Source organism: Spironucleus salmonicida, chromosome 8 (genome assembly GCF_000497125.1).
Source record: "Spironucleus salmonicida strain ATCC 50377 chromosome 8, whole genome shotgun sequence".
In the NCBI taxonomy this organism is placed as follows: Eukaryota; Fornicata; order Diplomonadida; family Hexamitidae; genus Spironucleus; species Spironucleus salmonicida.
The window spans coordinates 19,849-37,483 of NC_090603.1; the positions used below are offsets into that span (position 1 = coordinate 19,849).

Below are 17,635 nucleotides of genomic sequence, written 5' to 3' on the forward strand. Positions count from 1 at the left end.
TTCGTAGTAGCTAATATTCATAGATATTTATGATCAATATGTTTCTTTATAGATCTAGTATTTCTTGCCACAGAAACTTGTAACGCTAGATACTGCTCGAGGAAAGCTGACAACCAATAGACACGCACTACCACCATACGACAGCGAAATATTATATTTCCTCGCTTTGAGATGTCAGTCGAGAGTCTGTATATGCGCCTCTTCAGACAATCCTCTATCCTGATAATTTGCATGCTTGCAGGCTGGGTATTCGCAACACTGAAGATCTAGATCTTATTCTACACTAACATACAATATAAATGGGTATAGTAAGCAAGCTACAACTCCTATGTGGCGATTTGTTTTCAAAAACTTGAAAAGTATATGAATGCAAGTCGTTTAAAAGTTTTAAATAACATATAAATCCTCAGAAGTACTACAATATACACTACCTGCTGCCTATCTACATTTGCCATGTGTATCTTGACCTACTGCACTACTACATTATCTGCGTTGGTATTCAGCATTCCTAACCACTGTCAGCGGATGTTGTCTGTAATTTTATTAAAAGTCCACGTGTATCTTCGGAGGAAGAAAGGCCATCTCACAACAGTCATCAGCTACCTGCTGCTCAACCCATAAGTTGTGTACTATGCATGGTATGCTGGAATTCGTTTCTACAATAATTATGGATTTCGCGCTGTCCAGTTTATTGCTGTAATATGCTTCTGCGTCACGGGGCCTCCTAACCAGATTCTCTTCCCCTATTATGGTAATTTGACTTACCTGAGTATCATCATAGTATGCCTGTAGCATTATTTCCTACTTAAGTTGTAAGTAACATAACTGCAATTAGGCTGCGTGAAACTTCCTGCATCCTTTGATAACATTATTACTGGTCGACCGATCGCCAAATAATAGTTTCAGATGCACTAAGTATGAATATGGTCAGGAACGTCACATGGTGCGTCTTGTATATCGGTTTTACCTCCAGAATCGAGGTACATTCCAGGAGGCGAGAATTATAGGAATTCTAATCTTCTAATAATGCGTAGCATGCTTAGTCATTATATTAACTCCTTACGGTATCACAATACTAGCATACGGAAACAAGTTACTGTTGCTAGAAATAATTTGTCTGCTCTATTAACCTACAGCTACCTACTGGCAAATAGTTTACATGACTGTGTTTTAAGTATTACGAAGGATATCCAGCTATTTTGATCTGTCAAAGTCATGTTACCTAATCACAGCACTGACGGTTAACTCAAACCTAGAAGTTATGGCCAGCCTTAACCAAGAAATATAAAGGGACTCGATGCCTTAGTTGTGCCGGGAACGAAGATTACTGGTAATGGCAAAAACTGCAGATAGAATGTTTCATCATTAATGTATCGTAAATCAGCTCTATGCCAGTATGGTGCATTTGCAACCACTTTAATCAGCAAAATACACTATCGTGTTAAATCACTACTCCTTCTAATTGAAATTGCAGGCACCAATATATGTTAAGCTTAAATTCAGCACCACTATCCTAAATTTTTTAAATTTGCAGATGCGCTACTGGTCCAGCACAAAATTGCCATACCGCTCTGTTAATACTCCCGGAGTAGTACATGAAGCTAGACTTTCAGCACAGAAATTCAATTTTTCAAAATAACATGAGCCGCACATTTACATATTTTGGGTATCTACATTGTACTTCAGATCGGTTTGCCGTACCAGGCTGTCTTTTATCACTTGATCAGCAATTTGAGTTAAGATGGTAAATGTGCTTGAAACGGAAACGAGCAAACTTTCTCGACGGTTATAATGTAAATATGTGTCATCTTAGGCAGCAAAAAGGCCAGTGCAGAAGAATGTTTAGCACACTCGACCAAGCATATTCATCATTATAAACAATGATCACAATTGACCTCAAATGCAGCATCCAATATTTAGCAATTGAAGCGCTGAAGCAAAGTAGTTCTTGTAAAATATCATGTAGCCAGAATGCTTAAAAATTATCTGAACACTGAGATGTTTTACAGAGTTTTGATCTATTCTTAAAACCTTACTCATTTGGAATAGCTAATTTCAAGTTTAGGAAACTGTTCAAAATTCTAGAATATGATATATATGAAACGGTTAATATAAATAAGCAGTTATTTAGCCCACCAGTTTCCCCATGCAGCGACCTCAAGCAGTAGAACCAATGAACCCTCACTTTCACTCAAGAATTATCACGTGGACGACGCCTTCCTTGATGGCCACTATAACAGCTTTGAGTCGTATGAACGTTTCCAGTAAGTTCTCTTTGGATTCGTAAATAGTCTCGAAACAATCCTCCTTAAAAGATGTTCTCTACCTTCTCGTAATAGACATTTAGTATTAATATTTTACTTTAAATGTAAAAGCTCCATCATCAAATTATAGTAACGCGTATGCTGCATCAAAAACTTCGTCTTCCTTCTTTTGCAGGAATTCGATTTCGCGCTCGGAGAGCTCGCTTATATACTTGTCCTTTGCAGCTTGGCATAACGTATGGTATTGCGATATGGAGGCATCCTCAACAGTCTACTCTTCAGACTTGGATGGCTCTGGAACAACGAACTCCGAGTGGTCAGGTGCAAGCTAATTTACCACTAGAATTTGGCCTTCGACTGCGATAGGGAAAAGTGTTATATTAAGCAAGTACGACATTACAGTGCTTGTACCAAGGTCAAATTTTGCTAACATAGGATTGCTTAAAAATCTATACTAAATACTATTTTCAACACGGCAGCTTTCTACCGTTAATATTAAAGAGTTAATTTGTTCAATGGTAATTTGTATGGGGTTTTCAGTGCACGTATTAAATTTGTTCGGGATCCAGGCAACATTGGTTTACAGTCTGATTGCTGGCGATGCGACTTCTAAAGTTTCGTATAAGTTTCCTAGCTTCTAGAAAAGGTGCTAATGTTAGTTTACGATGATGTGCATAGACACCGAAGACTCCTTATTATTTGCATCACTTTTGTTAATTTTGACAGCTTCGAAGAGAAATAGCTTTGGATTTGCAGTCCTCAGCACACTTCGTATATTTTACTATCTTGGAATTAGGAAGTAGTTCTAACCCCAAAAGCAGTCCACATGAATTTCATATTCAGGGGAAAAACCCTACTTCTATATTGAAGATTAGATACCATACTAGAAATAACATTTATAATACCATATTTTTTAAAATTCGTCAAACACGTTTATCTACTGCAAATAGCTACCTATGGAGTAATCTTAATTGCTAAATTATGTGAATGATAGATGTGCACATTGTTAGACTCCACTTAACCTTTCTTAGTCGTATTCGATATCTTATTCATCATTGTGCAGTGCATGCCCATTTTTATGGAATAGAACTATTTATGTAACCGTAGTTTTTTATTTGCTAGAAATTTAGAAGCACAAAGCAACTTCTATATCCTTTTATTTGGTAGAAACTTCTTCAGGGATGTGATTTCCAGATTCAATCAAGAAGTTGAGGCTAGAAAATTGATAACCGTTGTTACTGTGAGCGTTAATGGACAGAAGTCTTTAATCACTGAAGTCTATGACTTATTAGTCTCTGACCCCAAAAAGTGAAATCAAATAGTCTGGCATTGGAGGCAGTGGCTTAAAAAACACATTTGAAATGTGATTCTTATCAACAATTGTTATAATAGCGAGTTTTTAACCTGCTTTAATCTAGCCTATTGATAGCAATTTTGCATAACATATTCCCGCATTATCAATAGCATGTTAAAAGAATTCCTACAGCGTGGGAGATTTTGCATTGAAAAATTTATCAAATGACTGTTGCAGGAACATGAAACATGCTTCTTTGAATAGAGATTTAAGCTATTTATATAATGTGTCTAACTTGATTTCTGTAACAGCAGTATATTTGTAATAGGGATTTTCGTATATCTCCAAAAATTAGGAATCTTTACTGATTTAATTCATCAGAAGCTTCATACCTGTCTCATAATCAGAATTTTAGCATAATGAAACAATAAGAAGTAGCGCCGCTGATATTTCAGATACTTGTTGTTAGTTAAGTTAGCATAATATCTGTTAGGCACCACACGACTGTTATACAAGATCTTCATCTGTTAATGTAGTTAGTATAGCTAAATCTTCAAGAAATTTTTAACTCATGGTGAAACTAAGAATAAACACTACTTCTCTATTTAGGGAGGACGATGAAGTCAGACGCAAGTTATTATTAAAATCTTAAATGGATTATGATTTTAAAATTTTATTCAGTGCCAATCTGTTACTACCTAACGAGGTTGCACCAACTTACTTATCTTCTCTTTCTATAAATAATGAATTTAAAATCTATCTATGAGATGATAAAATATTTAGGTCAATAATTTTTTCACCAATGTTATACTAATACTATCGTGTAGAGTTAAATAAATATTTAGATGTTGAATTTTTGATTATTATTTAAGGGCAAATAAGTGGGCATAAGAATTAAAGCTCTGCAGCTAGTTCCGGTACCATCGTGAGGTAGAAGTCCTTGATGTTCATATTTTTTACCTTATCGTTTACTTATTGTCTCATAGAATCGTCAGTCTAGGTTGTAATTCGCATATCTTTGTAGTAGCTTTAGGTCAGACAAGAAGGGTGCATCTAGGAGGTGCCAAGGATATTTGACTGTGTATACGGAGTTTTACCTCTACTATTTTCGGAAGTATAAAGAAACTAATTTTATCTGAGGAAGTTTATAAGGGCTAGATCAGTTCCTGCAGCCAGGAGGTGAGTTACTTTTACTGAGATAAAGGGTATTTCTGCATATATTTTACAATCTGGAAATATTATCTTAACTCCAAATTCACCAATAAAAAAGTCAATAAGCTTCTATTCATCTTATAAGTTTCTACCTATGTAATCATTTAGTTTATCTTTAACCTCGATTGACTTATGAAATGAACTAATGGTATCAGCTCCTTAATTCATAACAGAAGAAACGTTTCGCCAGAATATAGTCTCGATCCCACGCGGGTTGTACAGCATAAGAAGGAACTAGTAGAGTTTCTCTCTAAATACTTCCAACGTAGTATATTTTGTAATATCTGACATCATTTCCTAGAATGACTCTTTTACTGTTTATGACTCTCTAAGGTTGATAAAATTTGGTGACGAAATGCCCATTAGATCAATAATTTTATAGGCTTTGCAGTTTTTGAATAGCTCAGATGATATTAGCGTCAGGAAGTATCGTTACACCTCTGTAGGGTCACTAATGATTTGTGTTATTTTTTGATCTGCTTCTTTCAAGTATAAAGACTTGTTATTATAATCAACTGGATCTGCTTTCGAATTATGTTCACGCATCTCTAACCAGTTTAATAATTATTCTACTTATTCAGACGATTACAATTTGACTTTCTTAACAACTTCTTCAATGCTCGATTTTGCATTTTCCATAAATTTGTCAACGAATTAGTAGGTTATTCTGACTAGTGCGCTGGTGCACAATGCATATTTGCCCTTTTGTTAGGTCATACACTCATCGACTAAGAGCATGACTTCCTTATTGGAGTTATACGATTCAACATTATCGGACTAAATCGAAGTTTTTTATGTTGCATAATAGTCTGTACGCTACTACAATATCCCAATTTATTACTCTATAGCTCTAATACTGTCTTCATATTTTTTAATCTCTTTCTATTTTTTACTCTTATCTTCTTAATTTAGTGTATCTATTATTTTTTTAGCGAAGTCTCTTTCATGTATAAACTTCTAAATTTCATCATTTAAAGCTTGTGTAGTTGATTATAATACTTGTTTAGTTTATTCTAATTGCTCGCTCGGATCAAATTTAAAAAAATCAAGCAGGCCGGTCACAGAAAATTCACAAAATACTGACGTACCCTACAAATACAACTCAAACGCACCCTCAAGTTATTATTAGGCAGTATGCATATCATATGTTTTGATTAGGTTGAAACACTCTGTTTTAACATAAGCCATCGTTTTAGAATATTCAACTCCATCTTTCAAATTACTACTAATAACATCTCCAAGGTCAGTTTGACTTTGATAAGCGGAAAATAAAGTTTTTAGTTTTTAATCCATCTCGATAGAACCTCTATTATATAAAGGCTGCGTTTTCAGATCATGTGAATCTTTTGTGAATCCAGTGTTGATCAATATGGGAATTTTCAGCCCCGAGAACAGGTTGAAGTAGAAGATGGTGTGCAGGGTGACGGTTTTCCCGCTCCTCGAGCTCTGGCTCATAACAGCATTTTCGAGGGGGAAGAATGCTGAGAACACCGCAAAGTACTGCGCCTTGAACAGGTAGGACACGTCGCACATTTGCTGGAAGATGAACTTGTTGGTACCATCAAATTTAAATAAATCTATTAAATGTATTGGGAGCTCAAAGATATTCTTGAAGACTTAAGTGATACTATCGAATGTAAAATTCTTGATCTTCTTATTTCCATTATTGCCTAAAATAGTAGCCTTATATTAAATCTCAGATGGAACGGTTGCAGTAGTATACACTTCTTATGCATGATGAATATAAACCTGAGGGAAATTTGGATCAAGAATTTCTTTATCAATATCCTTATTTTTAATATAAACAGTATCTTTAACAATACTTTCCATATCCTATTTTTAATATTAAATAATTTAATTGTAAATAATGTAGGCGCTATAGCCTAGTATCATTGGCAGGAGATGCGCATATTGCTATTATTTATGGGCAGCCAAGCCAATTCGCTCCAAAATAACCAATTTCATGGAATAGGACATTTTATCATCAAACTGGAAGTTGCTCAATCCCTCCATGGTGTCTAGCTACTGAGAGTCGATTCTGGGGAAGTCTGATACTATAATCATCTAATGGGTTGACTTCTATAACAAAATATCATTATATTCATTAAATGACATAGTGGAAAACCCCATTTGAAGGGACAACGAAGCCAAGTTACGCCAGTATTCAGATACTGATATACTATGTTCCTTCAGTTCGTCTTGTACCACGATCAGTTGGATGTTACTTCTGAGTAGCAGGCCTTGTCTATGCTGCCACATGAAGAGGTGCAGTAGGCTGAGGGTTTCAACAGTATCAATGGCTACTTTTAGGTAACATACGGCATCGCCAACTTCGCTTATCTTAAATTAAATTCCGATAAATGAAAACACCACATCCTATTGAAGCTCCAGCAGATCTTTGTCTAGAGAGGAAAAAGTGAGCTAGGTAGGTTTAGCTTCGGACTTGGTATTCTAGTCTTGATCGGTCATTTAAGGAGTGATAATAAAATTTATATCTAAATATTATTAATTAAGTATAATATAATATATTGTATAGAATAATATTATGCTTATTCTGGTAGTGAATATGAAAAATACCATTCACAAATAATTCAATCAAATTATGTCATAAATAATAGACATGTATCATGTATAGTGTAAGAAAACATAGATAATATCTTCTTTCATCAAGTATCAGATAAACTTTTAGTTTTCATTTTATATGCTATGTCTGTGTTCATAACGTATTGTAATATGCTACAGTAACTAAACTGATTGATAACATTGTAACTGAAATATTGTTTACCAAATCATTTAGTCTAATATCACTATTATGAAATATTCTCAAATATTAAATTGAAAATGAATTACGCCAGATAAGAAGCACTATAAAATATTTTCAACACAATAATTATATTGCTTACGCAATAGTAAATTATAGAATATTATGATTATGTAAAACAAGAGCAGAATAACTAATGTTTAGTTATGGCATCGACCAAACATAAGGTAAAATAATTTTTCACTACTCTTAAAATTTCTCCGTATGTTTCAACATTTATATATATTCTGATTTACAGGATAAAAAGTATTTCCTGCTCTCAAATAGTATTATTATTTAGATTATTCTAAAGTTTTTTGAGTAAATTTCGCTCTAACACCCTGAGATAAATTTAAGCATATTATTAAAGCAATATTAGAGTGAAATAACTTCATAAATATTATTAAAATGATTATTTTTATTATATTAGATTTGTTTAGATTCAAATAGACTATAATTAGAAATATATTATGATAAGTATGTGCAATATTATTTCTTATCTCATACTAACTTTGTTACTTATATAAAATATTATATTCAATATAGATTATATTAATATAAACATCATAACTTGTGTTTCTGGTGAATTTCTCGTTACTTTTCATTATAATGTGATCCGATATTCAGCGAACATTTCCCAGTTATGATAATAAGCTAATTATTAATTAATTAATTAATTAATTAATTAATTAATTAATTAATTAATTAATTAATTAATTAATTAATTAACAATATTCACTGTAATATCTACCTTCTACTATTTCTAGACGGTTTATGCATGTTATTGGCCAGTTTTCATCCTGGAAGAATCAATAAGGACTATCGTAGGGTATCATTTTTCTCATCTTGTATGACTTTATTTTTTATAGTTACTGGGAATATATAGACCATAGAAGTCTCCTTTAGATCAATTTTTTCAGAATAATGTATGAAAATTATTATCCACCACTGCTTATTTTCCCCTTAGAAAAAAGCATAATGCATTATGAAAGTATCTTTAAATTAAACAGATGTATCAATATATTATGAATCGATAAGAGCTATCTGGTTATTGTATGCCTTGATTATTAAAGAATTAGATATTTTTAAATAATTTAAATATATTACTATTTAATTTTAATAATATATCTACGTTTCGTTTTCATTAATTTTGAATTATATTTATTTAAATATAATATATATTCAATAATAATATTTAAAAATAATAATTAAGTATAACTCAAAACAATATTTAATTAACTTCAATGATAAAATAACCTAAATTTAATAAAGATTAAAACCACATTAATTTAGCATAACAATTTAAATTAAAGTTCTTGTTATATATTAGCAATAACCATATTTTCAAGATGTTAATTTATAAAAGCCTAATTGAAAAAATTATAATTTATATTGTTGTTTATGGGTCTCAAACTGTGATAATAATTGATACTTAGTATTTGTAATATTTATATTTTATCAATATATTTTACTATTATCAATTATAATGTTTACTAATAATATTTCAATATTTTCAATTACTAATTAACATTTGATTCGTTTACAACTACATTATAATCAAGAAAAGAATCTTTAACTCTATATTCTGCTATCTATATTCCCTGCTTAAATATATATTAAAAAACTAGGAATTCTTATTACAATCACTCAAAAAAGATTAGCATCATATTTGATTTTTAAATCAATCATAGTAAACAATAACATTTAATATTAAATATAAATATTATTTTTTTTAACATTTTAAAACTCATTGTTTATTTACTTGTTTAAAATATAAAATTTACTATTCATATACATGTTTATACATAAAATAAGTAATACTTTAACTATCTTAATACATACGATCTTAGTATAATTAGTACTGTTATTCATCTTATTTAGCTAATTTTTCATTTTCCAAAATTATAATCATTTATTCACTCATTCTTATATATTTTATTACATATAATTACTAAATATAAACACTTATACCAGTCATGTAAATTCAATAAATGTAAACTGAGTTGTTTTTCTATTCTGTATTGCTCTAAAAATCTTGTGTTAATTGAAATAATTAGCCTCATCACTATGGATATTATGTATATATATGTAAATATCCAATACTTTGTCTAAATTATATATGTTAACAACTTTGTCATATCGAAAAACTAACCATTCCATGAACTGTCACCACAGAGTTGATCTGTAAAGTGATATTATCTCTGGGACTACTGATAATGTAGATATATTTGGATATAATGGATTGTGATGGAACGTTTTCAAACATAATTGATGTGGATATAGTAGCTCTGATTAGTGTAATATCCAAAATTGTTATCATAAGAAGAGTAGCCATATCTTTTGGTTTGGGTCATATAATAAATTATTAGAATTAAATGATATATGTACTTAATGACATTATACCTGTACCAAATTGAATTTCTAATTTCCGTCCGTTTTAAGATGAATTGGATCTATATTAGAAGTAAAAATGTTTTGCTTCTTTTCCAAAAAAATGTAGTAGTATGTATTTAGTACGTATTACATACTACTAATATATTTATAATACTAATAAAGTTATTCTTTTTATTTGTTCAAGAAAAAATAATATTACTTATACAACATCATACGGCTTATAAATGTGGTTGTCTTGCTTGAGATAACAATCATAATGTATGTTATGATATAGACTTATATTTTAAATTAAAATATTCAATCATTAGTTAGCAAAACGCATCTGATTATTCAAAAATAATGTGAATATTATTTTCATTGACATTTTATTCAGAGACCCTAGTTGATACTGAAAAAACTTGAGTATAAAAATTTGTTGAGATAGATGCTGCTTATTAGTATTAATAGAATGTTGATACGTCACATATCGTGAGATTCTTAATTTTCATAATACTTATGGTAAAATATAATATATCTTACGCATCGAACTAGAAAAATAGAGATACTGCCTAGATTGCACTCAAGGAAACTGCTTTTTGACTGAGAATGGACCACTGTGCACGAAGTATGCCCTGGGCCTTATTGGTATATAGTGCGACTCATGCGCTGAAGGTTTCGTGCGAGACTAGGCTAAATACTGGCCAAAGGTGGGGCAAAACGATTGTTATCTAGATGAACTGTAAGCGCTAATCTGCGTTGGCTGTGCGGCAGACTACCTGCTCATCGGCAGTTCGTGCCTCGAAAAGTGCACGCTGCCAGAGTGCACCGGGCGCTGCTACATGCTACCAAACGACTACAAGTGCCTCGACTGCTTTCCAAATTTTGTGCTTTACGAAGAAAAGTGCTACAAGCAGGACTCGAACCCCCACGGGGTGTGTTTTACGACAGAAACCGAAAAAATCTGCTCCTGCTACGAAGGCTACAAAGGACCAACTTGCGGCGAGTGCACCAGGCTGTAGCTACGAGATTCGTGCTATATTGATGCAAATATTCCCACTGGAGACTGCTTTCAGAATGCCGCAGACCCCTCCGATCTGTTCTGCAGCGTTTGTGCTGCGAACTTCGCCCTACCGCTCTGCGACAAGTGTGCGGAGGGCTACGAGACTGATTTTTCAGGAGTCTGTTAAGGCTGCTCGTCTGGGTATTTCAGCTCAAACTTGCTCCCAGACGACCAAAAACTCTAAATTGGAGAGGAACTCTGCCTCATGGCATGCTAAAGCTGCAGCTACGGCGTCTGCTTCTACTCTGGAAGTAGGATAGTTTGCGCGAGCTGCCAGATCGGCTATAATCTACAGGATTCGTGTTAAACGTGCGATACCGGCTTTCTGAGTTTCGGAGTATCTTGCATTTAGCAAGTTAACGACTCCTGCGGGTCAGATTGGGATGGAAATATTTACTGCTTCGAGTGTGGTAATTTGCAGCAGTCTTTTAACTGCTAACAGTGCTCAGTTCAGTTCAATTTCCAGGGTGTTTGCAAACAGCACACGAGCAATTTCGCCGATTCATGCGCGCTTGAGGGTTCCAATATAGTATGCGCAGACGGAAATTGCAGGAAGTTTGACAAGCTAAAAAATATGTGCGTGGAGTGCGATAGCACGTTGGTGAACATTAAGGGAAATTGTGGTGTTCTGACGGTTCCATAGAATGGGCAGCTGCGGGGCCGGTGCATTGCGTCAGTATAGCGTTTCTGGTGCGATTAGTGCGATGAAGGATGGAGTGGAAATGTGTGCTGTGAGTGCGCGAAAGGCTACATGCCGTGCAAATGCACGAGTGGGCTATTTGCGCTCTGCTGCTGCAAAGTCGGGCTAGGACTGAACGGAGTGTGCTATAGCAATGAGGCTGGCTGTGCAATTTGCGTTTCTTGCAGCTCTAGGCACCAACTTAGTAATTAAGAATGCGTTAAAATTGGTCTGACCAAGCAGTAGGTGCTTAGTTTTATTGTTCCTGCTTCACTAGTATTACTAGTTTTACTTGCTTTAATGTTAATTGTATTTTTAATTGGGAAGGAAAAGCGAAAATGTTTATAGATTTTTGTAAAAAAGCTGGTTAAGCGCCTCGGAATTCACCTTATATTCGTCATACTATCATAAATTTTAGCTGTCATAGTAGCTATATAGGATGTCTATATAGATGATTTTTTCATGCAAACAGCGGTTAGCATATTCTCGATGCTGCCATTTGCCTTGCTATTCGTGTTTTTAGCACCTCCAGTATACAAGAGGTACTTTTTTAACATGGTGTCTCATTTTTATTTGTTTATTCTGGCAGCCGCTATCTAGGTTTCGTTTAATGCTGTTTAGTACCTAGCTGTAACAGATATTGTCTAAGACTTTGGAGAACAGATCTATAAACTAGCAGGTCCCCAAATAACGCTATTATTGTGCATATTTCTCGCAAGATTCAGATTCAAACCCCAACAGAAGCTAGCCCTGTTCATAGGCTTAGGGCTTCCGCTAGCAACATAAATATATTATGCGATCTAGGATTCTATGGCAGCTGGGTACTTTACTGGATCATCGGCAGGAAATGCTATCATAGGCCAAGCTATGGTTCTTCTAGCTATAATATTAAGCGGTACGTAATTTTATGTATTTGATTTGATTCTCGGACGATATGGCGAGGTGGGCGCTATTTACAGAATTTCGCTTTCGTCTTTCTGCATTAATGCAGTCGTTGGATTGTTATACCCTGGTGAAATATTAACTGCGATTCTTTAGTATGACATATTTTTCTCCAGCTTGCTCACCTAAATGTTATTTAACGTGGTCAATATTATAGTAATGATGCGAATATCGGCAGTTGAGTTTTCGATAAACCTAATCTCATCAGCAATTTGGGCACAGTTTATAGCAGCAGTAGGGGATTATTATTATTCATAAAATAATAACTACCTCAGTACGCCCATTCATGTTATTTTCCAAACTTTTGCTTTAGTTATTGTTTTTGTTAGTTTAACCTACTTTAATATCAGAAGCTCTTACTGGTATCATAGAAAGAATGTGAGGTAGGCAAAAGAGCTAGAAACTGAAGTCAGTGGAGTTATGCCCTTCATTAAAACCGCAATACTGAAGAAAAAGGATCGATCATAGACGGAATCTGACTAATTTAATGATAACGTGGAAAGCTCCACATCCTAGATGAGACGAAACATAATGAATCTCGATGGAAATTTGCCAAGAAAAGGTACAGGGAAACCATTTCTTATCAGCAAAAACAACGTATTAGATAGCAATGAACTTTTTGGAACAAAATAATATAAATCTCAACAAAATTCACAGAAATTGTTTACTGGTATAGATTCCAAGCTTTAGCTGGCTTCCTTTGAGATACGCTAGCCAAATCCTGTGGAGTGACAAATTCGTATCGTAAATCTCTTCTCCACATAAATGCATTTTCAATATAAAGTGTATATTATATAATGATAGTATTAATTTAATTGAATAATATATTAATGATATTAGATTCATTCTGTTATTTTCCTTCTTACTTGTAGTTATGATTTATGATATTAAATAATTAGTTTTATATAATATTATACTTTATTTGTTATTTATCGTATAAATTATTTAATAGAGTTGAATTCATATCTTCTAACTTATAATTATGACATCATTATTTTATTACAAATAGAAGTTATTAATTTTTGCTGTGAACAATCTTTGATATTGTATGAAGAGGGTTAAGAAAATATTAATATATATAATATGTTAATATATTTTTTACATAATTTTAAATAAAATTGCCTACTATTATAACTATTTGCAGATAACTGAAATCTTTAAATTACTGAGTACCTTTCAAAAGATTTTCTATTTTTTACATTAAGCTATCTTTATATGTGATATTAAAGTAATTAATTATTGTCTTATGCATTACATTTTATAGTTAGAGGTATTTATTATTATAATAATTAAATGACTAGTTTTTAGTTTTTGGGCCAATTTTAATATGTAAGTTATAGTTTTAGTTATAATATTTAAAAACAGCGAAATAATGTTTTGCTGATTAACTAATATAATATTTATCATAATCTTCAAAATGGCTGAGCATAATAGCAATAAGCAAGTAAATAACGCAGATACCAAGTGTATTAGACATACCGACTGTTCTAGTTAAAAGAAAGGATATTGTGATGGAAATACCCTAACGTGCAAACTATGCTAGAAGAATTGTTTTGTCTGTTAATCCACAGCTTCGTGCAATTCCTGTGATTCTGCTACCTACGTAACAACAATAACAGGTGAATGCACCCCAATTTGTCCTGGTCTCCAATATAATTAATTTTGTGAGAATGGAAAACCTAAAGCTTGCACAGAAGGAGTCACCTCGCCTTGCAAATGTGGAGTAAGTAGTAACTGTGGGACCTGCACAGATGGTGTTATGCCAACATGTGCTACTTGTCTAATAGGCATGCAGATGGACGATGCTGGCCGCTGTATGGATTGTGCTGAAGGATATAAAAAATTTGTCGGAAGGTGCTGGCCTAATTAACCAGAGGATCCAAATATCCCAGCTCCACCGGTTGCTCCGGTGGACCCCGAGGCCCCGGCCAGCAACAAGCTAGGTGGTGGGGCAGTGACCGGAATTGTCATCGGTGTGATTCTTGTCGTTGGCGCCGTTGCTGGCGGTCTTGCTTATTATTTTATCAAGAGGGGTAAGAAGTGATATATATTATATATTAATGCATAATAATTTTTGAATTTGAGATGACAGAATTCAATTTGAATAATAATATAAAATACTATTTAACGTATATAATAATAGATCTAAGTAAAACCTACAAAAATAAAAATAAAATTACCTAATTATAACGCAAAATGAACAAAAGCTTCTATTTCGATAATTTTATTCAGTTGCTACACATTGACTGTTCTTCGACACAATATCACTCACACCAAAACTATTCCAATGTAATTCAGTAATTATGCTCACTTTAATCTCTCATTTACGGACTACTTGCCCTTATTTTAAGTGCCTACCCCTACGTTACCTCACCTGAAACCAATCCCTCGATATTTTTCTTATTCTTTTTAACCTTTTTTACAACAAAAATTCCAACTCCAATGCTCAGCATGATAATAACCAAAACAGCCACTACGATCCCCACTGTTTTTCCAACACTTTTGTTGCTACACCCAGAAAGCTCCTAATTCTCGCTACAGACCTTGCAGACCCCATTAACCGCCATCGCTCCGTTAACGCAAACACTGCACTAATTCGAGTCATACTCCTTGCAGTTATCTACTATCTTCCCTTAAAAAGCACACGCCTCTCCAAGTTTTAACTTTGAGCAGCTGATGCATTTCCCGTCCTGTAAAAACATTCCATCGGCGCACATCTAGCAGGCATCACCTACGCATTTTATGCAATTTTTGATAGTTTTGGACCCGCACTAGCAGGATACATCCATTGGCTGACCAGTTTTGCAGGTTTCACATTTAGTTTAGAACAAAAACTTGCCCGACTCGCACGCTGTGCAAGCTTTAGCATCTGAGCGGCATGTAGAGCAGGTTTTATCACATTTTCTACAAAACCTAGTAGCATCAGGATCCGATGTCGGACAAAACTCGTTAGGCTTGCACTCTGCATCATCACGGCAGGGGTCTTTCTTACAGTCTCCATTAATTGACGAGTAACCCTTTATGCAGGTCCTGCATGTGTTATTGTCGCACTGCGCACAGTTGGTTTTTTTCGTGTTGCCGCACTGGCAACTTGAGCCAATTGGCATTGATTTGGAGCAGTATTGGCAGGTATTTTATGCTGTAATAAAATATGAATTTTCGCACACCAAACACGAGCCCCTCATGTTGGCCTAAAGACAGTTTTGAGACAACTGTGAACAATTGTTTTGAGCATTGATGTAAAAACCAGAAGCGCACTTTAAGCATCTACCTGTAGGATGGGCCAAAAGACAGTTTTCAGATAATTTTGCGCAACCATGTTTTTCCGTTAAATAGTTCCCTGAAAAGCACTTAGTGCATTTGTTCGATTATTCGGTACACGTTTCACATGATTTATCACATTTGGTACACTAATTAAAAATGTTAGTATGGGACTGACAGTATTCCCCACTGATGCATTAAGTATCTATCGTACACTCGTTGTAAAGACATTATCCTTTGACTGTGGCTTAATCGTGGATGCAGCGAAAACAGCCAGTTGTAGAACATCTGCTACAATTAGCAATTAATTTGCCTGCACAATGGCATTCGCTACGGCTTGGCATATCATTATTGCAAGGCTTACATGTACCGTCCTCTGCAGTATAATAACCTTCGTTACAGAGAGAACAATAGTCAGCACGGATACATTTCTGACAATTATCCATGCATCCGTAACATTATCCCGATCTATATTTATTATCATCACAATATTAACCCTCTAAACAATCGTTCTACTTGGTGCAAGTAGGTTTACATGCCTAATTCACTAGAATGTAATTTTTAGCACAGGTCTAACAATCATTATTATAACACTATGCGCACCCTTCTTGCATTGTATAACGACATACACATCGGGAACCTCTTGGCATATCCTTCGAGCAGCTGAGGCATTTATTGTCAGCTGATAAATAGTAATCAGAAGGGCACTAAATACATTCTGTAGCAGAAATGCAACTCTCGCATGGCGAAATGCATTTTTTACAAGAGCCATTCTCAAGGTAATATCCCCCATCACACAAAGTACATTCAGTGGATGAATCACAGTAGTAACAATTGTCGCTACACTTTTCACATTTATCACCATTAATATAATAGTTTTATATGCAATCTTCACACTTATCCCCGTTACATTCCTTGCAGGAAGGTTGAAGAGTGTTATTGCATTTACACTTTGCATTACTAGGCATATCGAACCTGCATTCCAAACAGTATTAGGAAAAGTATCCCACATTCGGTGGACAGTAATACCCATTGGAGCAGTCATTCTTGCCGGACCAGCATGTACCGCTCATTTTGTGATAGGTAAAATTAGATTTAATTGAAAGTTATAGGATAATATGAATGTTAGAAAATTTTAATTATATTAATATCGGATGAAATCCTGTATTAAATATGATTAAAAACTGAGTACATCGCCTCAGAATGCTAGTTTTTTAATAGTTTTTTAATAATGAAGTGTGTAGATGCAATAGAATAATAATTATATTGGTTATTTATGTTTGGCTGATTAATAATCTTATTAAATGACAGTTAAGTAGTTATTTATTATAGTGTATTAATTCGTATATAGAAACTGATCCTCTCTAAAATTCATAATAATAAATATAAATGAATAGTAAAAACTAAATTAGTTATATACAATGATTAGTCTTAGCTAAATATAATATATTAAAAAAAATTAATATACCTATATGTTATAAGCTCTTAATATATGAGTTATTTATAATTCTATTTATAGCAGCACATATTAAAACTTTATATTTGGTTATTAAATACATCCATATAAATCTATTTTAATATTACTAATAATATCCTATTTGTAACTTATTATTTGATTTAATTTTATACCCATTTTATAACTATTAACAACTAATCCATTCAAATAATATTATAATAATAAATATGATAAATAAATCTGAATCTGCTAACTTTTATAATTCATACTATGTTTTCTTGTATTAATAGCAGT

At 33.5% G+C, this 17,635-nt stretch overlaps 5 protein-coding genes and 1 pseudogene across 5 annotated transcripts; 2 read left to right on the forward strand and 4 right to left on the reverse strand. All coding sequences in view use genetic code 6, as the record gives it.

Moving 5' to 3' along the window:
• Positions 1 to 174: 174 nt before the first annotated feature.
• On the reverse strand, positions 175 to 795 carry SS50377_27727 (uncharacterized protein; the record flags this gene model as incomplete). The annotated part of the gene is made up of 1 exon (XM_067911512.1): positions 175 to 795. One exon carries the CDS (start codon positions 793 to 795, stop codon positions 175 to 177), a length of 621 nt encoding a protein of 206 aa, XP_067760534.1.
• Positions 796 to 1,446: 651 nt separating this feature from the next.
• Positions 1,447 to 1,872, reverse strand: SS50377_27728 (uncharacterized protein; the record flags this gene model as incomplete). Its single annotated transcript, XM_067911513.1, has 1 exon — positions 1,447 to 1,872. One exon carries the CDS (start codon positions 1,870 to 1,872, stop codon positions 1,447 to 1,449), a length of 426 nt encoding a protein of 141 aa, XP_067760535.1.
• Positions 1,873 to 2,187: 315 nt separating this feature from the next.
• Positions 2,188 to 7,239, reverse strand: SS50377_27729 (uncharacterized protein; the record flags this gene model as incomplete). The annotated part of the gene is made up of 1 exon (XM_067911514.1): positions 2,188 to 7,239. One exon carries the CDS (start codon positions 7,237 to 7,239, stop codon positions 2,188 to 2,190), a length of 5,052 nt encoding a protein of 1,683 aa, XP_067760536.1.
• A 3,275-nt stretch (positions 7,240 to 10,514) lies between these two features.
• On the forward strand, positions 10,515 to 13,356 carry SS50377_27730 (Transmembrane domain-containing protein; annotated as a pseudogene).
• A 685-nt stretch (positions 13,357 to 14,041) lies between these two features.
• Positions 14,042 to 14,668, forward strand: SS50377_27731 (Cysteine-rich membrane protein 1; the record flags this gene model as incomplete). The annotated part of the gene is made up of 1 exon (XM_067911515.1): positions 14,042 to 14,668. One exon carries the CDS (start codon positions 14,042 to 14,044, stop codon positions 14,666 to 14,668), a length of 627 nt encoding a protein of 208 aa, XP_067760537.1.
• A 250-nt stretch (positions 14,669 to 14,918) lies between these two features.
• SS50377_27732 (Cysteine-rich membrane protein 1) lies at positions 14,919 to 16,958 on the reverse strand (the record flags this gene model as incomplete). Its single annotated transcript, XM_067911516.1, has 1 exon — positions 14,919 to 16,958. The coding sequence occupies one exon, from the start codon at positions 16,956 to 16,958 to the stop codon at positions 14,919 to 14,921; it is 2,040 nt and encodes a 679-aa protein (XP_067760538.1).
• Positions 16,959 to 17,635: the final 677 nt, after the last annotated feature.